At 47.4% G+C, this 24,800-nt stretch overlaps 1 protein-coding gene across 3 annotated transcripts in view; it reads right to left on the reverse strand.

Annotated features, from left to right (window-relative positions):
* Positions 1-24,558, reverse strand: part of EVA1C (eva-1 homolog C) — a 75,252-nt gene extending 50,694 nt beyond the window's left edge. For 2 of the 3 annotated variants that reach the window (XM_080918870.1, XM_080918869.1), the window contains exon 1: positions 24,022-24,558. In XM_080918870.1, the coding sequence (XP_080774996.1) occupies positions 24,022-24,181 (160 nt within the window). In that variant the 5' untranslated portion in view covers positions 24,182-24,558. Of the gene's footprint in view, positions 1-23,969 lie in introns of all 3 variants that reach the window. The other variant, XM_080918871.1, reaches the window with a different exon arrangement.
* Positions 24,559-24,800: the final 242 nt, after the last annotated feature.

Consider the following 24,800-nt stretch of genomic DNA (forward strand, 5'->3'; position numbering starts at 1 on the left):
TAACTGGAAGATTGTCTCACTTCTCAAGTTAATGGCAGTAGTTTTTGGTTTGGTTTTGGTTTTGGTTTTTATTTATTTATTTATTTATTTATTTATTTAGCGTGTTTGGGATGATGACACTTAGACAGTAGCATTATAAACTTCAAAAGACTATTGGATGTGGGAAGCAGGGCAAGTTTCCTATTCTGACCAGACATACCATGTTGCTAAGCAGACATGAACCCAACATCCCGTGGTTCCTAAGACTTGAATCTGACCTAAGTGGTGTCATCTGAAAGTGTCTTGGTACAACTTAGACTAGCTTTGTTTGGCACAGCTGCCACCTGGGCTCAGTGGATGATCCGGGCAGACCATCCAGACTTCTGTTCTTTGGTTTCATCTTAGAGCCTGGGGAACGCACTGCATTCCCACCCTCCCACCCCCCACCCCGTACTTCACAGACACCAGGCGGCTGGATTGGTAGTCACCAAATGAAAAGAAATACAGGCGTCTGCACAGTAATTAGGCGGGGCTAGCCTGGAGCTCTGTGTTCACCCTTAATTGATTCCCTGGCACACATACCAGCGCTGGCCCGGGACCTACCTTCCTTCACTTGTGCTCAGAGTGAGGCTGCCCTGGCTGCCTTGATCTATGCCTACTGGTCTCCACCTCACTTGGTGACAGCTGAGTGACTAACACCCCTCCCCTCTAAGCCCCTGCCTTGACAGCTCTATCGACCACCGACTCCAAGAACTTTGTTTCTAAGTCTTGCTTCTTGGCCGCCTGCAGCTGGATACGTTGAACATCAGATCCTGTCTGCCAATAAATACTCAGGTGAGCCCCACTTCATTTGTCTTCCGAAAACTCAAGCAACTCACTGAAATATTTCCAGGGATTTCCTGGCCACAGGAAGGAAGATGACAACTCAGAACCTTCTGATGCTCATACCCCAAGTGATGTCAAGAAGGCTACCCCGCCTTCATAGCAGGCTAACAACAGGGGTGTGACGGCAGAGACTGCAGGTCCAAGCAGCCTCATTTAGGTAAGGGTTCTAAGGAATTCTGACTTCTGGTCCAGCCTCCTCCCAAGGGCTCCTCCCTGATTCGGGGTCACCAGCTACCTCTCATTGCCTTTACAGAGGGAGGGGGAAGAGGGATGGGACCATGCCCAAATGAACCAAGCTGAAGGGAAACCGTATTTAAGGCTGGAGAGAGATAGTTTGGTAGGTAAAATGCTTGTCTCACACGCATCTCACTTGACTGAGAGTCCCAGGCATGGTGGGCACATGCTTGTAATCTCAGCGCTGAAGAGTCAGAAACAGTGACATCCCTGGAGCTTTCTGGCCAGACAACCTAGCCTACCTAGTAGGCTCTAGGAAGAGGCAGGCAGATTTTCATGGGTTCAAGGCCAGCCTGATTTACATAGTGAAACTGTGTGTGTGTTTATGTATGTATGTTATATATTTAAACACACACACACATATACAGGACAAGAATAGAAAAAAATTCCCTTTTACCAGTTTAGGAACATGGAGTTTACACTTTAATTTTGCACAGTGTCCAGCAAATTACACAGCTGGTGCCTGTAAAAAAAGGCAACTTGGCCCTCGAATGAGGAGGTGATAGTGGGAACCTGGGCATAAGGGAGAGCCAAGACTTCAGGCAGGACGGCTCCTGGTTTAACTTAGTGGACTCGTTTGCTTACTAAGGCCTGTCCACAAGGACCAAGCTTTGTGAGTCTGTCCTGTCCAGGATGAGCTTGTAGGATGTTGCACGGGGTCCAGAGTCACAGGCTCTGAGACAGATGAGGGAGGATGTTAGTGATTGCGGAGCCATGGGGGATGGACAGCTACCGTGAGGACTCGGGTAGGGCACTTGGGAAGGCAATTGTGTGAGAGATTGGACAATAAAGACACAGCTTCAGCAGAGAAGACTGTATGGGGCACAGGTGACTGGAGGGGTGGGAAGGATCGTTAGTTCTCGAAACCTCGGATAAATTATGCAACCTTTGCAGCACAGGTGTAAGTTATCAAAGAAAGGCAACAGCATGTCAGTCAATCAAGGAGAGCAAATGAGCAGCTGTATGTGAAGTGCCCAGAAACCTGCAGTATTGCCTCTCTCCATTGCTTCAACAAGGTACTCAAAAAAGTGGATGGATGGGTGGGCGTGGCTTACAGCAACAGGAGCCAATAGGATTTTCTCACACTTCTAAAGACTAGCAGTCTGAAATGCTGTGGTTGGGCCATGCTTCTTTTGAAAGCCCTAAGGAAGGGTCAGTTTGGAGCCTTTCTTCCCCCTTCTGGAAGGTCTTTGGCTCATGGTAATAGAATCCCAGTGTTCCCACGTGCATGTGTGTCTCCAAGTTCCCTAGTGTGAGGACATCAATAGGGTTGGAGGCAGGCCTACCCCCGATGACCTCATTCTAACTCGATCACCTTTGCCAAGGCTCTGTCTCCAAATAAGGCCACGCTCTGTGGTACTGGGGCTTAGGAGCTGTGACTCTGGAGAGACAGCATCCAATGCCTAGCTGCCTGCCCCAACTCTGTGGAAGGGCTGGTCTTTGTTGCTCTTTCCCCAACTGTTTGCAGAATTATTCACAGGTATGCGGGAGAGCCCAGTGAAGGACAGCCGAGGCCAGGAGTCTGAATCTGTTGTGGCCACAATCTCCACAGCCAACTAGTGTCTTCCCAGAAGCACCTGGGGCCCGGGTGAGGGTAAGTAAGTGGAGTAAGAAGAGGGAACTCGAAAAGGGGTACAACATATTTCCATAGCTGCTGAAGACAACAGGCAGACATGCCAACAGCAATGTGCAGAAAGGGAAGCAGCTAACGGCCAGTCCTCTGCTGCCTCTCAGGGGCCAGTTGGAGGCCTGGATGCCAAGTGTGCAGATCTGAACAACACTGACACACAGCTCCACATGCACATCAGAGAGCCAAGTGTGATCAGTTACTAATCAAAATCCGTGAACAGGGGCAATCGTCTTTGCCTCCTGTCGACAAGTTCAAGGGCTCTTGGAAACCATGAACTTGCATTTGACCTGGGGCTGAGCAGTAAGAGTTAACAAGTCAACCTTTCAAACATGCCCCAGCCAGACATCACCTTAACAGACATCTCCCTTGGATAGGGAAGCCATTATTCCCAGAGGAACAGATGGATGGAGGCAAGACTTGGAAAGGGGGAGCGGCTATATCTTGCTGACAGGACTGAGGACAATGAAAGAGCCGTGAGGAGCTGGCCTATGGGGAAGAGCTTGTCAGACTGATGGCAAGGCACTTGGCATTCGAGTATGAGGACCTGAACTTGTCCTTCCACACCCTCATGAAACCCAGGGTGGGGGAGGAGTCAGGCATGCGACAGGCGCTTACAATTTCAGCCCTGAGAGGCAGAGACAGAAGACACCTAAAAACCAAACTGGCAAGCCCCAGCTCCCATTAAAAGAAATTGTCTCAAACACAAACAAACAAACCACACGCGCACACACACAGACAAACACACAAACAAAACAAGAAAACTAAGGTGTTGTTTCCCGAGGAACAGTGCTCAAGGTTGACCCCTGGCCTCCACTCGAGACACGTGTGCAGAGGGGCCGAGTAAGTGAATTAAGTAATAAGTATTGTAATTAAAGGAAGCAGCGAACGCCATGAGTACAGCACAGCCCTCAGCAAAGCCACAGAGGATCAAAGGCTGACTCCTTTGCACCCTCTCCCCAAACCCAAAGCCTCAGCTTCCAGAACTGACTTCCTTTCTTCTCTTCTTTAATGCTTCCTGAACCAAACTGTTCCAGTCTAAGGAAAGGATCCGTTCATTGGGGTGAAAACGGCTGGAGATACTCCTTGGACCTTTAAGACATCGTTCCCAACCCTGGTCGAACACTGTTCTCTTCAGGGTGACAGTTCTCAACAGCGGTCGGTGCAGGGGCCTCTAGGGGACAATAGCAAATGCCAGTCTTGCAGATGGTAAAGACTGTTCTTGGTTTCAAACAAGCCTAACAGGACATCAGAACCAGCACAGGGGGACAGCTCAGTAGCTTAAGTGCTTCCTGGGAAGGCATGCAGGCCAGAGTTTGGATCCCCAGAAGTCATGTCACAGCACATGTATGTAGTCCCAGTGGTCTTATGGTGAGAGGTCCTATAGCATAGAAACAGAAGAATCCCCAGGAAGCTCGTGGGCCGACTAGCCTGGTGTACAGGGCCACAGACAACTATAAAGACCCCTGTGAAGGCAAGGGATCGCCTCTGACCTCCACGAGTGTGCCACGTGCACAGGGCCGATACACGGGTGGGTCCGAGATTCCTGTTGAGATGACTATGTTTTACGTTACACTGAGTTAAACGACATTTACTAGGGATGTTTACCCTTCTTTTACTCTGCCTACAGCAGTCATTATAATATCTAGTTTTCCATACACACAGATTGTACTGTGTGTCCGCTTGCCAACCCCCCCTCTCATGTGATTCCCTTGTGACGGTTTTAATAAAGTCTAGCTTTGATGAAGAATTCAGTGGGTGGTGAAACACACCAAAGCTGCGACTGTTCTGCGGAATGCCCCTGTGGCCCTCAGCCCTCCATAAAGATAGCGATGCCAACAGTCCGCTGAAGCTCACACAGGGTCGGCTACTGCTCCTTTCTCACCGTTTGCGAGAATAGTAATGGTGATAATTACACTAATGTACAACCTGCCTTCGAACACTGAAGTTCCATCCCAGTCTGCGAGGCTGAATGACAAACACTTAACATTCTTTAAAGCTGAGCTCTCAATTAATTCATCAGTCTGCCTACACCCTGCCTAATAATTTACCTTCTCATTGAAAAGCAGGTATGTGGGCCTCAAAGGTAAATGGCACAGACTAGGCTTTCATCAGTAGTAAGTCACATTCCAGAAAGTTCCACAGGGTTCCAGAGAAGGCTGTTGGGTCAGTAGATCATCACTGAACGTCTTCTAAAGATACAGGTTTTATCATGTTTATCCGCTCACGTAGAAGTAGAGGCCTGAGGCACCTCTTGTGGTCAGACCTATCTGACAGCAAGTGACATCCTCAGGAGGGCTTGTGTGTGTGCTTGAGACACTCATCTTGGCCAAGGTCTTATTCTATCTGAGAATCAGTCTGAAGCAATTCTTGATGTATCATGGGTTCTCCATATTACGCCACGTTACATTTCCCATTGTAGAAACAAAATCAAAACTTTCAGAGCTACGTAAGGAATTTTCTGGAAACCAGGAAGAAGGATGTCTAAGTTGTTTTGCTAGGGACAGGTGTCACTAGACAGAGGTTCAAGTGAGCAGAGAATTGTCCCCATCACAAGGAGGGATTCCCGGCCCCACTGTGAACATGTCACCAGCTTCTTATGGCTCAGAGGGACCCAAGGCTCAGTGTGATGTGCCATTTCTTCGTTCATAATAGTTAACAGCATGAAAAGAGAGAGCTGAGAGAGGCTACATACATGCTCACACATGTACACATGTCGAAAACAATCACTAGTCACTATTCAAATCCAAGGAAGACAACAAAGGGCGTGTTTCAACACCCAACTTGTCCTGCTTATGCTTAAGATGCCTATATCCAGAAGGGAACTTACGGGGCATCAGGGAAGCTCGGGGCCTGCGATTTCAAATGGCATCAAGGGGAGGAAAAAGGATAAGGTTGTACAAGACCCAACTCTGAAAATATATGCAGCCAGCCATCTGTAACCATGGATTCCACACTCATGGGCTCAACCAACCATGCAGGGCAAACACTCGGGTGTATGTGTGGGGGGAGAAATAATGTCTTACTGAATATCACAGACTGGTTTCCCAAATAATACGGTATGCCAGCTGTTTGTGTAGCGTTCCCTTGCACTTCGTGCTGTTAAATAATCTGTAAATAGATGGGACCGTGTGTGCAGGTCACATGGAAAGCCTGTGATACGGAAGACATGTGAGCATCCTCAGAGTCTGTTGTCTGAGGGAGCTATGCTACACAAATACTCAAATGTGTGTTTCCTTTTGTCCAGCAAGCCCATGCATCTAAAAACATCTTCATCTTTGCCTAAGGACACAACACTTTTTTTTTTTTTTTTTTTTTTTTGTTTTTTGTATTAAGAAGGAATCACAAGAGAAGATTTTCCAATGCCAACATGAGTTGGTTCTGAAAACTTAAGTTACTGGACCCTAAAAGAACAGGAACGAGAAAATGAGCCCCGTCCCCGCTGTCAAACAGCATTCTTACATCACCCACTTGAAAATCAAATCTGAAACAGTTCCGACAGGCTTGCTATTTTCTTCGGTGCCAAGAACCATACAATAGACCCTTTTCCCCCCATCTTTGGACAAAGCTCTTAAAATACTTGGAAATTCAGATGGGCTGAGTCACAGAACTGTTCAAATACTACACACCCGTTCCTCCCAGTGGCCCTCTCTGCTCACTCTCTCGGAAACAATAGTAGATTTTCTGTGCGTGGCAGAAGGAAATATTCTGAGTAATGTTGTGACTTGTCTCTAAAAGACAGGGCTGAGCATGGTCTGAAAGTGGGAGTCATCCCTCTGGGTAGGGTGGTATTGGGCTCCACTCTACTCAAGGTGGGCCCAATGGTGCCACTTAGCAACAGACCACACGACAGCAAAGATACTACTGTCTAAAAGCAGTGTATTTGCCTGTGAGTGTCAGGGCTGACTTCGAGTGGGTGTGCAGAGGTGGGTGGGGCCGTGGGATGGCTGCAGGGGAGCAAGGAAGGAAGCCCACAAGGAGACTCCAGGGGAAAGTAGGCCTCCATCCGATCCCTATGACTTCCTTTCTTTCTTCCCTTGTAAGACTCAGATGGAACTGTGAACCCTGCATGCCACTGATCACTGAGATTTCAAGATAGCCAAGGTATGCTGCAAACTCATCCTTGTTCATACTCCGAGCAAGCAGAGGCCTCAAGCCTGGGTGTCTCTGCAGTACAGGACTGTGGTTGACTCCTGCTGGCGGCAAATGGTTGTGTTTGGGTGAGGAGAGAAAAAGGCCCAAGCCAGTTTCACAGGAAAGGAAAGGGGGTGGGAGGGCTGAGTAAAACCCCCCTGGACAGAGTGGAGAAGCACCTTTCCAGAAGGATCTCCAGCCTCCCTTTGGAGGAACTGACGAGTTCCCTGGTCTAAGAAGGCAAGCTGAGCTTCAGGACATGAGCCATGACAGTGTATTGGAACTCTTTGTTCAAATGTTTTAAGTGCCAGCAAAATGGCTCAGCAGAGAAAGGCACCTACAACCAAGTCTGATGACCTGAGTTCGATCCCAGGAACCCAAAAGGTAGAAAGATCCCAGTTCCTGTAAATTGTCCTCTAACCTCTACATGTATAGCACACACGTGTTCACACACAGTAAGAAGTAATATAAAAAAAAATTTTAAGGGTTTTAATTTCTTCAGTTTCCAACAGGTTGGGAAATGAGACAGGGACAAGTCTACTTCAGTTTCCTCGGCTGCCATGTGCATTGGAAGACATTTAGCAGCATCCTCAGATGTCCTGGCTCAGTTACACTAGCACCCTTTCAGACTTTTAACCCTTTGGGGAGGTACACTTCCCCTGCGTGGGGAGACAAACTTCCCCTGTGTGGGGAGACACTGGCTACCACCAGGCAGCACCTTGGTGAGTGCTTTGGTCTCAAACAACCTGCTGGGGATCACAGCACCACAGAGGCCCCAGACAAGGAGAACCCTTCAGCCTCACGGGATCCAGGGATCCCGAGTATGGTTTTAAGTGGTGTGGTCGTGACTTTCCTGTTGCTGTGGTAAAACACTATGCCCATGAGCAACTTATGGAAGAGGCGGTTTATTTTGACTTATGGGTCCAGAGAGACGAGTCTACCTTGGTGGGACTCGTGGCAGCAATTTGCATGGCAGGGGGAACATGAAGCTGAGGGCTCAGGTCTTCATCCATGCATGTGACACCTAGCAGAAACTAGAAAATGACATGCGTGCTCTAGCAAGACCACACTTCCTAAACCTCCCAAGCAGCACCACCAGCTGGAAACCAGGTGCTCAGATGCGTGGGTCACTGGAGACTCTACTTATCCAAGCCACCTCAAGTCGCCAATCAGCTGTGGGCTTACTTATCCAAGCCACCTCAAATCGCCAATCAGCTGTGGGCTTACTTATCCAAGCCACCTTAAGTCGCCAATCAGCTGTGGGCTTACTTATCCAAGCCACTTCAAGTCGCCAATCAGCTGTGGACTTACTTATCTAAGCCACCTCAAGTCGCCAATCAGATGTGGGCTCTGACTTTAAGTAAAAGGAAAATTCAGAGCAGAAGGACCTAGGAACTTGACCCTGGAAGCGGAAGAGGTACACCAGGCCCAAGAGACAAGACCTGCTTCGTTCACGAGATGTGTAGTTCCACAGAGAGGGTCTGCAGCACCCCTCCTTCCAATGCTGGGAACAGCTTCTACCTCCACTCTGACCTGCCCACTGGTCATTTTGGACACCTGCTTTGCAACAAGTGTTTAGTCTCGGAAAACTGAAAGCAGTGTCACACACAAGTATCCCTTACATTTTGCAGTCAAAGAGACAGGAACCCAAATGTACATTTCCCCCCCTAATGGAAAGGGGCTGCCACGTTGTCTGCAGTTCTTAAAGCAGGTCTCTCCATGGCTGTGCAAATCCGCTCTCCAGATAAGATCATTCAGTTTCATTTCCACCTGTCTTCTGTCTGACAGGCAGGGGGATGGGGAGAGGTGGGGTCAGTGACAGGTCTCCTGTCCCTTGGAACAGTATAATTAATGATGTATGATTTCAAGTCCAAGGATTTTTAGAAGTGGCCAAACATAAAAAGGTTTCTGAGTCACGAGAAAGAAAGGAAATGGCTCAGTGGCACCGTGAGTGCCCTTAGACTCTGAACGCTACTGTGACAGCTGTCACACGTAAGCGCCACAAGGTCCTCCGGCCCTTCGCAGACAAAAAGGGTTTTTTATCCCGATTATTCCCCTCATGGCCCCAGAAAAGGGACTCGTTTGTCATCATCAAAGGAATGCTGACAGAATACACTCCATTATACTCATGAGAATTCAAGATTTGTTTTGGAGATCATTCTTCGATTTCTTCCTCCCTGTTCCTCTGAGCCCAAATGAGGCTATTTGTATTCATGGGGCATCCGAGGCACACATGAAATCAGACCATTTGCAAACATGGTTCAGATTCAGCAGCCCGAATTGTGAATTTTAATGTTGCCTGGTTGCCCAGACTTACACCGCCCTGTGTTTGGAAAACTTGGCCGCTGGACTGAAACAACTGGTCTCAAGCACCACTCCAGCCTCTGACTTAGCACAGAGAAGGTTCGGTGTTGGGGCCTGAGTGCTCTAGGGGACAGGTGTGGGAGAAAGTGTGAGTCAGCCATTAGGAACATGTGAAAATCTGTACACAGGCGGAGTCATCTGCCAGCTCTGTGGCGCAGAATGAAACACTCATGTGTATCTCTGTGGTTTGGTTATTACTTCAGAGGCCCGGCAATTCTATAAACTATCCTCAGACTCCTCCCTTATGATGTGCACGTTCACGAATCCACCAAAACCAAGGACAAGACAAGAGTGGCTGGCTCTACGTGGTAGTCACGTATTGCCTCTGGTACCTGAGAGACGTTTCCTTTCCCACAGAATTGCCCTTTGTTGTGGTAAATATTAAAATAGATCGGCAGCTACCAATTTCCTCTAGTTCTCACTCCGAGCCTATCGAGAGGAGCCGCAGGCCACTGAGCCAGATCCACGTGCCCCGGCTGCTTCTCTGCCACACTGCTTTCACACTGTCCCGTTGGCGGGTTGTTACCACACCTGACACACACATCGAGTTCCTTGGGCCACTCAGGCGCACCACACCATGCTAGCCCCAGGTCCTCTCTAGCCATGCTCCCCAGCTGTTTCTCTGCTCACATCCTCTGTGGCCTGGGAAAATCAAAGCTCTAGAAACTTGTTATTTATCAATCAGATTTGTATGTTAAATTCTCAATCTACGATACACCCACACAATAAATTCACAGCCAATTAATAAAGACGTAAACCACCCACCTAGACAAGATAAAATTGACCTAGACCTGACCTAGACCCAACCTAGACCTGACCTAGACCCAACCTAGACCGCCTCGATCTGGATCATCCTGTGCTGTCTCCATCTCCATTCTCCTCCTTTCTCCTCCTTGAAAAAATTTTGTCCCCGCCCCACTCTCTACTGTCCAATCAAGTATCACCTTGACATCAACCCACAGCCCTTGGGTTGTCACTGGAACTGAGGCTCCCCTGGGGAGGATATGTGAGTATAGTCAGTAGAGGAGCTGAAGGTTGTCAAGAAAGATCTAGAATTTAGACAAAAGAAGGTATCTGGACTGAGGATGCAACCTGGTGGCATAGTACCCATCTGCCATGTGTGAAGTCCTAGATTTAATACCTAGTACTTGGAGAGAGGGAAAAAAGATACCAAAAAGAACATCACTCTTAAGATAAAGATATGCAAGCCAGGCATGGTAACACACAATTTTAATCCCAGCACTTGGGAGACAGATACAGGAAGATTTCTGAGGCAAGATTGACCTGTGCAGTGAGTTTCAGATCTATTTAGTGAGACTTTGTTGAAGAAGAGAAGGAAGGGAGGAGGAGGAAGAAGAAAAAAAGGTGGAGGAGGAGGCACCACTTGTAGATGAATAAAAATGGCCCCTGTAGGCTTATATATTTGCATTGTTCAATCCCTAGGTGATAAACTATTTGAGAAGGATTAAGAGGTATGGCCTTTTGGTCAAGGTGTGTCACTATGGAGTGAGCTTTGATGTTTCGAAAGCCCAGGCCAGTCTCTCTCTCCCTCCCTCCGACCTCCCTCTTCCCACCCCTGCTGCGTCTGTATCAGGATGCAAAGCTCTCACCTGCCTCTCCAGCATCACCACATTTCCTACCATGATGGTAATGGGCTAAGTCTCTGAAACTGTAAGCCAGCCCCCATTCAGTGCTTTCTTCCATAAGTTCTCCTGGTGGTGGTGTCTCCTCACAGCACTAGAACTCGGGCACCGCCATGGAGTGTGAAGACAGAGCAAGATGAGTGGGGACGGACCCAACGCTGTTTGGCTTCTGTGTTCATCACTGTTCTAGAATTCTCAGGCATCTCCCTGGACTTGTGTCCTACACAAAGCATCCTGTAGAAGTCCTTTCAGTGAAGCTTTGTCACTGGTGAAGGTCTTCACTTCATACTCATGTCTGTAGACTCTTTGACGTATCTACAGCTCCGGTTGACCGTGGTTCGAATTTTCACTTCCTCAGAAGCACAGGAGTTATCTCCCTGTCTCCGTCTCCCAGTGCTGCTGCCTGGAGAAGCTTTGAGGTTTCAGAAGCCAGGCCAGTCTCTCCCTCTCTCCCCCTCCTCCTCCCCCTTCTCCTTCCCTATAAAATAGAGATAATATTTCCCCTCGGTTTGTTTGTTTTTAGTATTTTACAGGTTTGATATGTCTTCGAATTACTTCGCATGAGATGCTTGAAACAAAACTTTCAGAAATTCCTGAATACTGGTCATATGGTTCTGTGACGTTGAGTGTGCACCTCTCTTGGCTTCTCCCTTTCTGGAGAATTTTTCAGTGTGGTAGCTTTTCCTTCCATCCTGCATGCCTATCCATTTTTTTCCATTTCCTATATTTTTTAGGCCTTTATTCTTCCTATTTCCTCTTGCATGATTTCTCTAGCACTTCCGCATTGCTGTTTCTCTCTTCAGCTGTGTCTCTGCTCACTCGCCTGTCTACAAAGATGTCCCTCCCAGTCTGTGCCTTCTTCATGTCCAGAGGTGCATTTAGCTTTCCCTCTGCACATTCTTTTTCCTGATGGACGTTTCTCGTTTCTGCTTCGGGGAAGTCCATCCTCCACTTCTTGGGAGCTCTGTTGCTACTGCCAAGTATCGTTTGGATAACGCTGTTTTCAACTGTGCACTCATAACCAGCAGCCTCTCACATGTACGAATCTTTTTAAGTTAAATTGTATGTGTACTCTTAACTGCTGAACCATCTCTCCAGCTCCAACATACAATAAGGACACATGCACCACAATGTTCATTGCAGCTCTATTTATAATAACCAGAAACTGGAAAGAACCCAGATGTCCTTCAGTAGATGAATGGATACAGAAATTGTGGTATATTTACATAATGGAGTACTACTCAGCCATCAGAAACAATGACTTTATGAAATTCCTAGGAAAATGGATGCATCTAGAGAATATCATCCTGAGTGAGATAACCCAGTCACAGAAGAACAGACATACTATACAGTCACTGATAATTGGATACTAGCCCCAGAAAGCTCTGAATACACCAGAAACAACTGACAGGCCATATGAAGCCCAAGAATAACAAAGGCCAAATAGTGAAAGCCTCAGTCCTTCTTAGGAAAAAATAAATAAGTGTATAGCACCCTCTCAGAGTGTGGTACACCTAGACCTTAAATCATTAATAACCCAAGAGCTAGGAATATAGCCTTGTGGCAATTTTTGGTATTTGAGGATCATTCTGTTTAATCTATACTCACTAAGAAAACTCTGACTGTTTTCATGTTATGTTCTGTCCTACATGTACTTTATGCTTATGGTAACTAGTGGGATTTCAATGCATGCTATCAAACCTCTAAAAGAGTTGTCAAAATGCTTTTTAAAAATCTGCACATGTATCTCTATTTTTTAAATAAAGTTGTAAGAAAAAAATTGTATGTGTATTGAAGAGATGCTCCTATGAATCTTGAATGACCTGTGTTCCTAATGTTCCATGTAGGAAACATCTATGTATTTATAGGACATGGAATAGGAATTCGGGTAAATGCTGGCTCTGGTAAAATTGGCACTAAATGTTACAAAAGTAATATTCATTTAAGCCCCTTGAAATTTATATTATTTTTCTTCCCTTGATACTAGAAAACTGTCTAGATTAAAACCTCTTAACATTACATCTTCATTTTAGAACATAATTTATGGAGAAAATGAGTTGTGAACATGAAACTCATGGAATAGCGTCTGAGGGAGAGGTCTCTGATTTGCTTCTCATCTGGTAAACCAGAGGTGTTTCCAGCTCATCCATGTTTCTCACTTGTGCTGAGGGAGGCTGCAGGAGGCCACATGAAGAGGTAACAGGCTCCCCTGTGAGGGAAGGCGAACTGATAGATAGCTGGGCCCATGTAGGCATCTCCTCATAGTGCTGGTCTTAACAGTCTCAGAGACTCCACCTCATTTAAACAGTGACAGTCATCCATAAAGTTCAAAACCTTTGCCCTGCTTTCTTCAGCCTTAGCTTAAATGGTAAGTGTGTGGATTTCTGAAACCAGATGAGTACTGGGCTCAAATGCTGACTCTAAGTTTTATTGACCGGAGGGAAGAAGTAGGCAAAGCAAGCAGTAAGGGATGGGTGTGGTGCAGGGGGATGAGGCTGTCTCCTTAACCTTTAACCGGTGTCTTCAGGAAGGCTAAGCCCGAAGCTGACAGATAAGAGGGAAGATCAGTGATCTCCACATTTTACAATGAACCGTCAATCAAAACATCTAGACAAACACCTCTGATGTGTGCATGCTTATCCATAAATGATACATTGTCCAACTATAAATGTATGTACCAATTAAAACAAAATCTCTCTCCCCCTCCCTCCCTCCCTCCCTCTCCCTCTCTCTCTCTCTCTCTCTCTCTCTCTCTCTCTCTCTCGTCTCTCTCTCTCTCTCTCTCTCTCTCTCTCTCTCGTCTCTCTCTGTCTCTCTCTCTGTCTCTCTCTCTCTTTCTGTTTGTCTGTCTCTCTCTCTCTCTTTAGGATGGAACAACACATACAACCTACCCTCCCTACGCATGGAAATTACTGATGGACATTCAACATACTTCAGATCAAAAGTACTTGATTTTTATTTGTTTCTTTGTTATGGAACCATGGCTTGCCCACACCTTACCATATATACCAGGCTGGCCTCAAACTCAAAGAAGTCTGCCTGCCTCTGCTCCTAAGTATTAGGATTAAAGGTGTATCCATCACACCTGGCCTTGAACTACACCTGTGCACACCTGACATTCACTTTGTGTGCAAGCGTGAGTCATTCCAGCACTCACGAGGCAGAGATAAGGACAGCAGGATTTCAGTGGCATCCTCAGCTAGCTCCATAGTGAGCTTGAGGCAAGTGGAGCTAAAGCTGAGCTACGTGAGACTCTTATACACACACACACACACACACACATGCATACACACGCACAGCCACACACACATGTACCTACCATGCACTCACACACACATACACACACAGGCGCACAGGCATGCACACACACATGTATGTGCTCATGCACACATACATGAGTGTACACATGCATACACAACCCCATATGCATGCATACATGTACACGCATGCACACACATGCATACACATGCACAGCCACACACATACACACACGTATATAGCATGCACTCTCTCTCTCACACACACACAGGCACGCAGGCATGCACACACACATGCATGTGTGCATGCACACATACATGAGTGTACACATGCACACACATTCCCATATGCATGCACGCATACACACACACACACACACACACGCACGCACACACACACACAATTTGTAGCTGTTTTGGATGGGTACAGGCTCCTTTTCCTTGGGCCCATTCGTTAAACAATATAATAACTGTCTGCACAGAGCTCTAGCTGCTTTGCGTATGATTAGCAATGGCTGAAAGCCCACACAGAGTGCTGTGTACTTAACACTCAAACGTTGTCATTTACTCAGAAAGGAGCATTGATGTCCGTGGAGGTCCTTGGGTCACTCCTCAGGAGATACTCAGAGATGACCAGAAGGATTTCGTGTATCACCCACAACTGCAGCCTGTTTCCAATGAGTGTAATGAGGAGCTGCAAAGGAAAGGGTCACTCCAGGAGCTGTCTGGAAAGGTTGGGCAGACGGTAGACTCACATTGTTGGCCTTGTTCCCTTGACACCATCAAAAGCATGTCCCCTGGGTTAGCTGAAGTTCAGTGTTGGAGGTAGCTCCTGTTCTGTCCGTGAGCATCCGGGGTAAGTTAGTTTCCCATACAAGGCTGCGTCCTTGTCTGTAAGTGAGACTAACTGGCCATGAGGATGCTACAGGGCTGAGAACAAATAAAACTGAGCTCAATCAATTTCACTCTCTTCCCTGGGACCGCTGCTAGGCTGGCTGCTCTTTTCAATACAGCACCAGGGAGACCACAGCCATCAATAAGGAGCCCACTTGTGAGATGAGACATCTCTTTACTGCAGAAGGGGCCAGCAGGACATTTTTCAAGTGCAGCTGCTTCCCACGGAAACAGACAGGCAGTTTGAGACCCTCGTTCCCCCACTCTTCTTTCATGAGAGCCAGACAACTTCAGGCATTCTGTTTGGCTTCCTTCTGGTATGCACTGGTGTCTCACACAGTAACAATTTTTTTAAGTGACAATAACTCCTAGGTGAAAGGGTAAAGTGACTGAGTTTGATAAAATGCAGATGGAGTGTGTGTGTGTGTGTGTGTGTGTGTGTGTGTGTGTGTGTGTGCATGTGTGCGAGTATGTGCGTGCATGTGTGTAAATGTGTGCGTGCATACGTGCGTGCATGAGAGAGAGAGGTGGGGGTCGGAGAATAGATGTGAGGTGGTGATAAGCCAGAGAAACACAGGCCTGGTATACGTGGTGGATCTCCTTGGGCTAATGTGGAAGGGAATCCTATTCAGCCACGTTCTGGGTGGACTGACAGATGAACAAAAAGTAGCTGTGTCCTGTGACTATTGGCATAGTGCCTCTCAACTGGTCACACCTTGGAATTGCCTGGGGAACCTTAAAAGAACTCAGTGCCTGGCACCCCACAGTCAGGTTAGTCAGAAAACTTAGAATGCAGCCAGACATTCCTAGAACTATGTGCCTGGGTATATAGGCTATTCTGTACACTTGGGGTTACCCACTGTCTGGGAACAAAACAGGAAAATTTAGCTTCTAGAAATGGACAATTACGTGTGTCCTATCTCCCTCTCAGGACTTGGCCTCTAAGAACCACCATTCTACATCCTGAAATTGTGGCTATTGAAACATGAAGCATCCAGGCAGGTCTATTGGTTTGATTTCAGATGATCCATGTGTGGTGGTTGGCATACGATTGGCCCAGGGAGTGGCCCTATTAGAAGGTGTGGCCTTGTTGGAGGAAGTGTGTCACTTACTGAGAAGGGGGACTTGGAGACCCTTCTCCTTGTTGCCTGAGGATGCCCAGCCTGTTCCTGGCTTCCTTCTGTTGAAGATGTAGAACTCTCAGCTCCTCCTGCAGCATGCCTGCCTAAATACTGCCATGCTCCTGCCCTGATGATAATGGACTGAACCTCTGAGCCTGTAAGCCAGCCCCAATTAAATGTTGTCCTTATAAAACTTGCATTGGTCATGGTGTCTGTTCACAGCAATAAAACCCTAACTAAGACAGAAGTTGGTACCAGGGACTGGGGTAGTGCTGTGATAGGCCTGACCATGCTGTTATCTGGAAGAATGTGGATTTTGGGACTTTGGATTTGAAAAGCTGCGGAAGGCTTTAAATGGGGCTTAATGGGCCATCCTAGTAGGAATATGGAAGACTTTGTTGTGGGAAGCCACCGCATTTGCCATTACAAGATGGCGCCCAGCCCGAAGGGAGGTTGGCCAGTTTTGAGATAAGCAACCTAAGTGTGCATGCAAATATGCCTGTTTTGCTGACTTATGCTGACTCATTCTCTAGTCCAAGTATGCTAATTAGGGCGCACAGAATGCACCAATCAGGTAGCGACACATTCCTCCTAAGCATATATAAGGAGGGTTGATTTCTGGGCTTGAGGTCTTTCGCAACTGCAATCAAACCCGCAATAAACACCTGTAGAAGGATCCTGTTGTGGCGTGTCTTTCTTGCTGGCAAGATAGGCGATCACTACACTTTGTTGCTGAGTATGATTTGAAATGTGCAGACTTGGTCCAAAAGGGTTCAGTAAAGAATTTCAGTATGTGGCCTAGAGACTGTTTTGGGGGTATATTGGTGGAAAATATGGCTCCTTTTTGCCCTTGTCCACAGAGTCTGCCTGAGGTTAAGATGAAGAGATTAAAATTAGTTGCTTTGAAAAGGAAGTCTCAAAGCAGCCTGATGTAAATTCTGTTGTGTGGTTACTAAAGTTCACTCTTATGATGAGCATTTTAATGAAAAGGAGCAAGTTGAGAAAGGAAAAATACAAAATAGATGGTTCCAGTATTAAAGGGACACCAGGAAGTGAAATGGAGCTGAATCCTGTGTTCAAAAATATTGAATTACGGGAATTGAATTGTCGTGGGGCAAAATCCCACCCAGCTAAGTTAGCTTCGGGCAACTTAGTACAAACCTTTTATCCCAGGAGGCAAAGACAAGCAGATCTCTGAGTTCAGGGCCAGCCTAGAACTGAGTAAGTTCTAGGTGAAGAAAAGCTTAAATCCAGGTGTGGTGGTACACATTTTTAATCCCAGGAGACAGACATACAGATCTCTAAATTCAAGGTCAATGTACAGAGCAAGATCCAGGAGAGCCAAGCTTAGGAAATGAAGGAGTTAGATAGAAAAGAGGGAGCTGATGATAATGTAATAGAACAAGAGGATCACATTCCAGCTCCTGCAGGCAGCAGAACTCAGCAGCTTCGGCCCTGTGGCTCTGGCTTTATATGTAAGAGGAGAAGGAGATTATCGGGACAATTGATGCTGGTCAGCTGGAGCTAAGAAATTAGTGGTAATTAAGAAGAGACCATCATCACTGAGGTGAGATCTGGGAAGTGTTTTCTGAGAGCACATAAAAACTGTGTTCCAGAGATAGCCAAGGTTGTACCTCATGCTGCAGCTGTACTTGGTAATGTGTAAGAGTCACCCAGGTGGTGCTAGTCTTGAAGGCATGAAGGTATCATGAAGAACAGCTGAAGCTTGGGACTGTGAGAAGCCATGGAAGGCCATTGGTGCAGATACAGCCTCAGTTGTAGCTGACAATACAGGACTGAAGGGGTTTTGCAACTGCAAAGGATTTGAGGCTTGGCACCATGAAGGGAGTCTATGAGAGGCTATTGGTGAAGTCTAGTTGCAGTAGAAGACCCCAGTGTATTGGAGATGCCAGTACCATGGGATAATCACCAAAAACAACAGCAAAAGTATAGTGGATCAACCTGAGCTTAGAGTGCTACAGAGGGAAGAAGCCATTCTTTTGGAGGAGCCCAGAAGATCAAGTGTGGACCCCAAACATTGAAACAAGAAGCTGTAACATTGAAGCTGCTTTGGAGACCCCAAGATGTTAAAGATGCCAGAGCCATGGGATACCTGTCAAGGAAGGTTGCTAACAGGGAGTGGAACCAGCTCAGAAAGGAGAAAGAAGTTTGTTACAGCCATTAAAGATGAAAAAAAAAAAAAAAAAGAGTTGAAGATCTGAAGACCACTTTGACATCAGACATGAAGATGGCAGAGTTTGGAGTTTGCCCAGCTGGTTGCCTGTCTTAATTCGGGGATTACAGTTAAGTGATTGGATGGATCTCAGAAGAGACTTCGAACTTTTAACATTGTTGATACTGCTACAGACTATGGGGACTTTGGAAGTTGTACTAAATGTATTTTGCATTATGCTATGATTAGGTATGGCCCCCATAGACTCACAGGTTTGAACAAGCCGATGGGGGTCAGGGAGTGGAATGTGATGGTTTGCATATGCTTGGCCCAGAGAGTGGAACAATTAGGTGTTGGAAAAAGTGTGTCACTGTGGAGGTGGGCTTGGAGACACTCCTCCTAGCTGCCTGAGGATGCTCAGTCTGTTCCTGGCTTCCTTTGAATGAAGATGTAGAACTCTCAGCTCCTCCTGCACCATGTCTGCCTGGATGCTGCCATGCTCCCACCTTGATGATACTGGACTGAACCTCTGAACCTGTAAGCCAGCCCCAATGAAATGCTGTCCTTATAAAACTTGCATTGGTCATGGTATCTGTTGACAGCAATACAACCCTAAGACACCATGTTACAGGCTGTTTTTCGTGTTACCTGGATTCTCATTAGAATGGGAGTAAACTTGGAGGTATAGTTTTTAAATTGGTGATTAGGTTAAGACCAGGGCATTATGTGAGCCCGATCCTTCTGACTGGTGGCTCAAAATAGGAAATGAACACATGGAATGAGACACACAGAAGGATGAACCCATGGGTGAGAAGCCAGCTGCCTCTAAACCAAGGACAGAGGCCAAATATTGAAGTTAGAGGCTCATTTCTCAATCTGCTTCTCTGTTTATCTTATTTTTTATTTGTTTTTTAAGAGCTTTAAAGGGGACTTTGAAAAAATGCTATGTGCATGTGTATGTTTCTGAACCACATGCATGTCTGACTTTTGAAGGGGCTCGCAGAGCGTGTTGGGTGCCCTGAAACTGGAGTTACAACAGGAAGTGCTGGAAACTGGACCCAGGCCCTCTGAAAGAGCAGAGTTCATTTTTGACTGTTTGGTTTTGTTTTTACTTTTTGAGACAGTGTTTCTCTATGTAGTTCTGGCTGTCCTGGAACTCACTCTGTAGGCCTTAAACTCATCTGTTTATCACTTAGACTCACTTAAATCCACCTGCCTCTGCCTCCCAAGTGCTGGGAGTGGTACCATGCCTGGCTTCAGCAGCCAGAGCTGCTGAGTGATCTCTTCAGCCCCTAATATTTTTTGTACATTTATTGATTCATTTTGTGTGGGAAAAGCATGCATGCCAGTGCATCTGAGAATGTGGCGCTCAGAGGACTAGCTGGTAGAGTCTGTTGTCTCTTCCCCATGTCAGTCCAGGTTGCTGAACTCAGGTCATCGAGCTTGGTAACAAGTGTCTTAACCCCATGAGTCTTATCCCAGACCCCCAACTTCCCAAACTGTGACTGCGCATGTCTGTGCTCATGAATCCCATTCTGCAGCAGTTTGTCAAGGTCACCTGAGCAGATGACCTTACCGCCAGTAGGAAAGGGCAGAATGCTAGCATGGGGACCAGTGTAGCCTTTTTCGAAGTCTTTTCCTTCCCATCCTCATCCCTCCTGCTTTTACCTCTCTGCATCTTCCCAAAGCTCAGGGGAAACGAACCATGAGCATTTGTACCAAGACCATATTGACCAAACCCTGAGAGTTCAGGGGAAAGGTGAATGAGACCCTGGCTTCTCTTTCTCCCCTTCTCACTTGGACCCCAGCCCAAGCCTCTGAACTTCTTTAAGAAGAAAGAAGGAAAGAAAATGGGAGAGAAAGCAAAGAAGTCAAGATGGAAAGAAACCTGCCTGTCCTCAGAGGAGAAACAACAGAGACAGGTCAAACAAAACATCTCAACAAGTGGCCCAGACAGGCGGACCATATTTCTCCTGATTAGTAATCATCTTAAAGAACAGACTTGGGTTGGAGAGACAGCTCCGTGGTTAAGAGCACTGACTGCTCTTCCAAAGGTCCTGAGTTCAAATCCCAGCAACCACATGGTGGCTCACAACCATCTGGAATGAGATCTGATGCCCTCTTCTGGTGTGTCTGAAGACAGCTGCAGTGTACTTGTATATAATAAATAAATAAGTCTTTAAAAAAAAAAAAAGAGCAGACTTGTCTCACTGTGACCAAGAGTTATACTTCCTCTAATTGCCCCATGAATTGCCTTCAAGGTTCAAGTGTTCACTGTGACCTGAAATTGGTCCCCAGAACTTGTAGTGGGAGGAGAAAAGCTACCCCTCTGAAGGTTACCCCCCTCTGACCTCCTCAGGTTCACTTTGGCCAATGTGCGCGGACGTGCTCACGCACACCCCCTCCCCACACACACTAGTGTATACAAACAAACAGTGATCAGTAAAACTTAAAGAAAATAAAAAACTCAGTAAGTGCAGAAGGGCACTTTGAGCAGACACATGAAATCCCCATGAACTAGATGGTGTTGTCTATAGGCAAATGCCTTGTTTTTTCATGGTTGAGACTCCAAAAGGCACCCCACCACCCTATACCCCTATACCCCAGGCCCCTGCTTTGTTCTCTAAAGTAAGAGAATGTTAGAAAGATATATATATATATATATATATATGTATATATATATATAATATGTTTTATATTTATAAAGATAATACACTTTGATATAGAGAGGATATATATATGTTTTATATTTATAAAGATAATACACTTTGATATAGAGAGGATATATATGTTTATGTATGTATATTTAGTTATTTTGTGTGCTTGTGTGCGTACACACATTCCACAGCATGTGTGTGGAGATCAGAGGACAACTCTCCTTCAACTATGTGGTCCAGATATCAAACTCGGGTCATCAAACTTGGTGGCAAGCTCCCACTGAGCCATCTTGCCTACCGTGGGATACCTCTTTAATTTGGGGACAGTAGCTTTTCAGTGGCCACCACAGCCAGAAATCTACAATCTTCAGTGAGAAGAGGGTATCAGAGAGCCTGGGCCTCGGCAGTCTTGGGGGTGGTTAGCTCAAGTCACAAGCACAGAGGGGAAGGACGGGCCACCTGGCAGCCTCTGTGTTATGAGACAATCTGATGGTAGACTCTCCAGGGGTGGAGGTGGGGAATCAATGACCCAGGAAGAATGACAGCAGCTGACAGCCCAAGGCATTGGCCTGGGAAAACCGCAAAGGGGAGGAGACATTGAGTAATGTTCTCGGACTGCAGGGATGAACTGTGAGTCTTTGCACTGATGACTCCAGGGGCCCTCTGGTGGGGCCCACTACATCCTGGGACTTCCTCTCACATGAACACTTCCTCTGTCCAGAGGGTCCTGACCGCCCTCTCTTCCGTACTTTTTACTAAAAAAAAGTATTTTAGTACTTTCCGTACTAAATAAGATGGTTCTCTTATTTAGAAAACAAGCATTGTCAACCTCACTCCTAGCCCCGGGCTACTGTGGTAAGGCTCTGCAGGGGACAGCCTGTCTGTTCCCCGGCTACACACTTGCCAAACTCACGAAAGGGAACAGGCCTGCCTGTCCCAAGGAAATCAGGCAGACCCTCGAGGCCACAGGAAAAACAGTCGCAGGAAGAGGCCAATGCTCTCAAATGGGCACTCAAACTGTCCGGGAGCGTGCGGGGTTTCCCTGTATGCCACCACACTATCGCAGGGCTCGATCCCGCAGCTACGATCTAGTTAAACGGGCCAGCTTTGCTTTTTGAGACTTCAGAGGTTTTCCCTGTCCCACATTATATAGAACTTGGGTCTAAACCTGAGTGGGCCTATAGTTTGGGAAGACAGGACCATGTGTTTCTTTCGGTCCCTAGACAGTAAAAAGCTGAACCGGTCTGGTAATGCCAGCACTTGCTGTTGGCCCTGAGACTTAGAAACCAGCAGGAAAAGCTGTCCATCTGTCTCACTCCATAAGAACCAAAGCACCTGCGTCTCGCAGGATGCTACGTCCCGGTTTGTAGGCCAGATCTGCTCTATGTCAAGTTGCTAAGCACAGTTCATTTCCAGACTCATATGGTCAACTAACTACACACTGTTGGAAGTGCACCTGCTCTCCCCCCTGCCCCCCCAAACAAACTCAAAGAGTCTATAATCTGTGGGTGGGGGAGTTTCGTCGCAATTTGTCTAAAGCAATATTTGTTCAGTTGGAATGATGTCATGGGACCTGGTGGTGGTGTGGGGGTGTCAACTTTTAACTCTTCCCTTACAATAATCAGGGCAAGAGAGTGTCTGGACTCAAAGCTGCTCGCTGTAGCTTAAATCAGCAAACACAGAAAGTTTGTGGGAGCCGAGAAAGTTCTATTGCAGAAAAAGAAAAAAGTCAACAGTGCTAGAAAGAAAGAAAGAAAGAAAGAAAGAGAGAGAGGGGGGGGGAGCGAGGGAGGGAGGGAGGGAGGGAAGGAAGGAAGGAAGGAAGAAAGAAAGAAAGAAAGAAAGAAAAAAAGAAAGAAAGAAAGAAAGAAAGAAAGAAAGGAAGAAAGAAAGAAAGAAAGAACCCGACGAGTTTCCCCAGCACATTTACCAGAGTTTGATTCTCTGTGGCTTGTTTTTAAAGGACCGAGGTTTGCTTGCCAAAAAGGCATATCTTGGCTTCCTTGGCCAGGCAAGAACAGTGCCTTGATATTAAATATTCTAAGCAAAGAACCTCTGACCTAAGGGCTCTCGGCTAACAATGAATGACATTCTCTGTAAGCAAAGCAGAAACCCAGCTCAAGTCTGAGCATCCAGTTTCTTTGCCCAGCAGTCTGTCACACAAGCAGCACAGGGCAGAACAGGCGGGTGACTCTATTTACCACACTTACGCTGGAAAAGAAAAAAGAATCACTGGAGCAAGGGGCTCGCTGGAGTCTGTGCCCAGCCTGAACTCAGCACAAGGTCCGAGAGAAAGGATGTAGGTAGAGATGCTTCATGGGTTTGATGGAGAAGAATGCCAATACAGGGTGGTTACAGATGTAAAGACATTTGTCACTTTGAGCATGGGTTCTAAAAACCATCCCCACAACTGTCACCTGCAGCCTTACCTCACACCTTGCTAAGATATTTGCCAGGGAGGTCAGGTAGGAGTTCACCAAAGAAAGCATTGATCTTTGAGTTGGCAGGAAGCAGGTGTGTGTGTGGGGGGTGCCACCTATTTGCTGAAGGGTCATGCCTCTGAGTGTAGTCTGGGTTCTATCAGCTTCTATCTGCCCCAAGTTTTCCCAAGCTCCCTCCCTCGAGCCTGGCTTGAACTTTAGGTCCAGTGTGCCCTGGACAAGTCTCCTTACATGGGTACCCGGGAGCCTGGTTGGGACTCACCCTGTGGGTGGCCAGCCAAGTGCAACTCTTCGTTCAGAACTTGGTAATCTTCCAGAGTTGGGTGTGGTACGGGACTCAGCTTAGGGGTCCTCGTGTGAACATACAAAGATCAGGGCTTGAGTCGCTGATGCCCAAGAAACTAAAAGTCAAGAGAGCCTCGGGAAACTCGAAATAGGTCCGGCCTTAAAAAGGGGCTTTCCTGCTACCACCACCTAGCTGCAACATCTCCCACCAGGCAAGACAACTGGTTAGGGAGAACACTTGAACTTTGGTCGTGCCCCATGCAGAGACCACTCACCTGGGCAACAGCTAGAGGAACTCGATCTCAAGGCAAGCAGGGGAGCTCTTACCAGAGAAATCGGTGAGCGCAGAAGTCTCTTTGGAGCAAACCAGGACCGTGCAGTAGAAGAGGCGCAGGAGCTGCCCCGGAGGCTCTACCTGCCTGCGGAGGCCGGGATTCTGAGCCGACTGGGGTGCGGGCGGCGGGCGTGGGTGTCCCGGCTGGAGCATGATGCGCGGCGCTGCTGGGCGCGAGCGCTGGCGCTGGGATCGCAGGCTGGAGGACCGTGTCACATGGCGGGGAGAGTCCGTAGCCACGGGCTCCCAATCCCCTGCCGCCTCCCGATCCAGGTTGCTGGAGCTTCTTAAGCGGTCGCCGCCGAGTCCGGGATCCCCAGCCAAACGGAGGGGGCGGAGACCTGGGGCCGGACGAGGATCCCAGGGAGGCGGCGGCGTAGTTTCTTCTGAAGAAATCTCCCTGACTCCAGGAGCCTAAGGAGTCTAGGGGGTGTCACCTCGAGCCCCGGAGCATTGCCGAGGCCGATTGGGGGCGCCGAGCCCCCAGCGGAGAGTGTCTCCAGCAGCGAGCCCAATGCTGCGCAACTTGAGTGCTTTCCACGCCCGGGTCTCTAGGCGGGGTGATGGCCAAGAGCTGCTGGCCCAGCCTACGCTGGCCGGGAGCCAACCTCACCCAGGCCGGTAGAGCAGCGCGCCGGTGCCCGTCCGTGACGCACTTTAGAACCAACGCAGCAGTGTACTGCCCTGGCTAGAGGGGAGCCGAGATCGTGGGAAGATGGGGGTCCCGGAGATAGAGGCATTACCGTCCCCTGCCACCTTGGGCGCTCAGTGT

This window comes from Micromys minutus (genome assembly GCF_963924665.1).
Source record: "Micromys minutus genome assembly, chromosome: 7".
NCBI classification, from domain to species: Eukaryota; Metazoa; Chordata; class Mammalia; order Rodentia; family Muridae; genus Micromys; species Micromys minutus.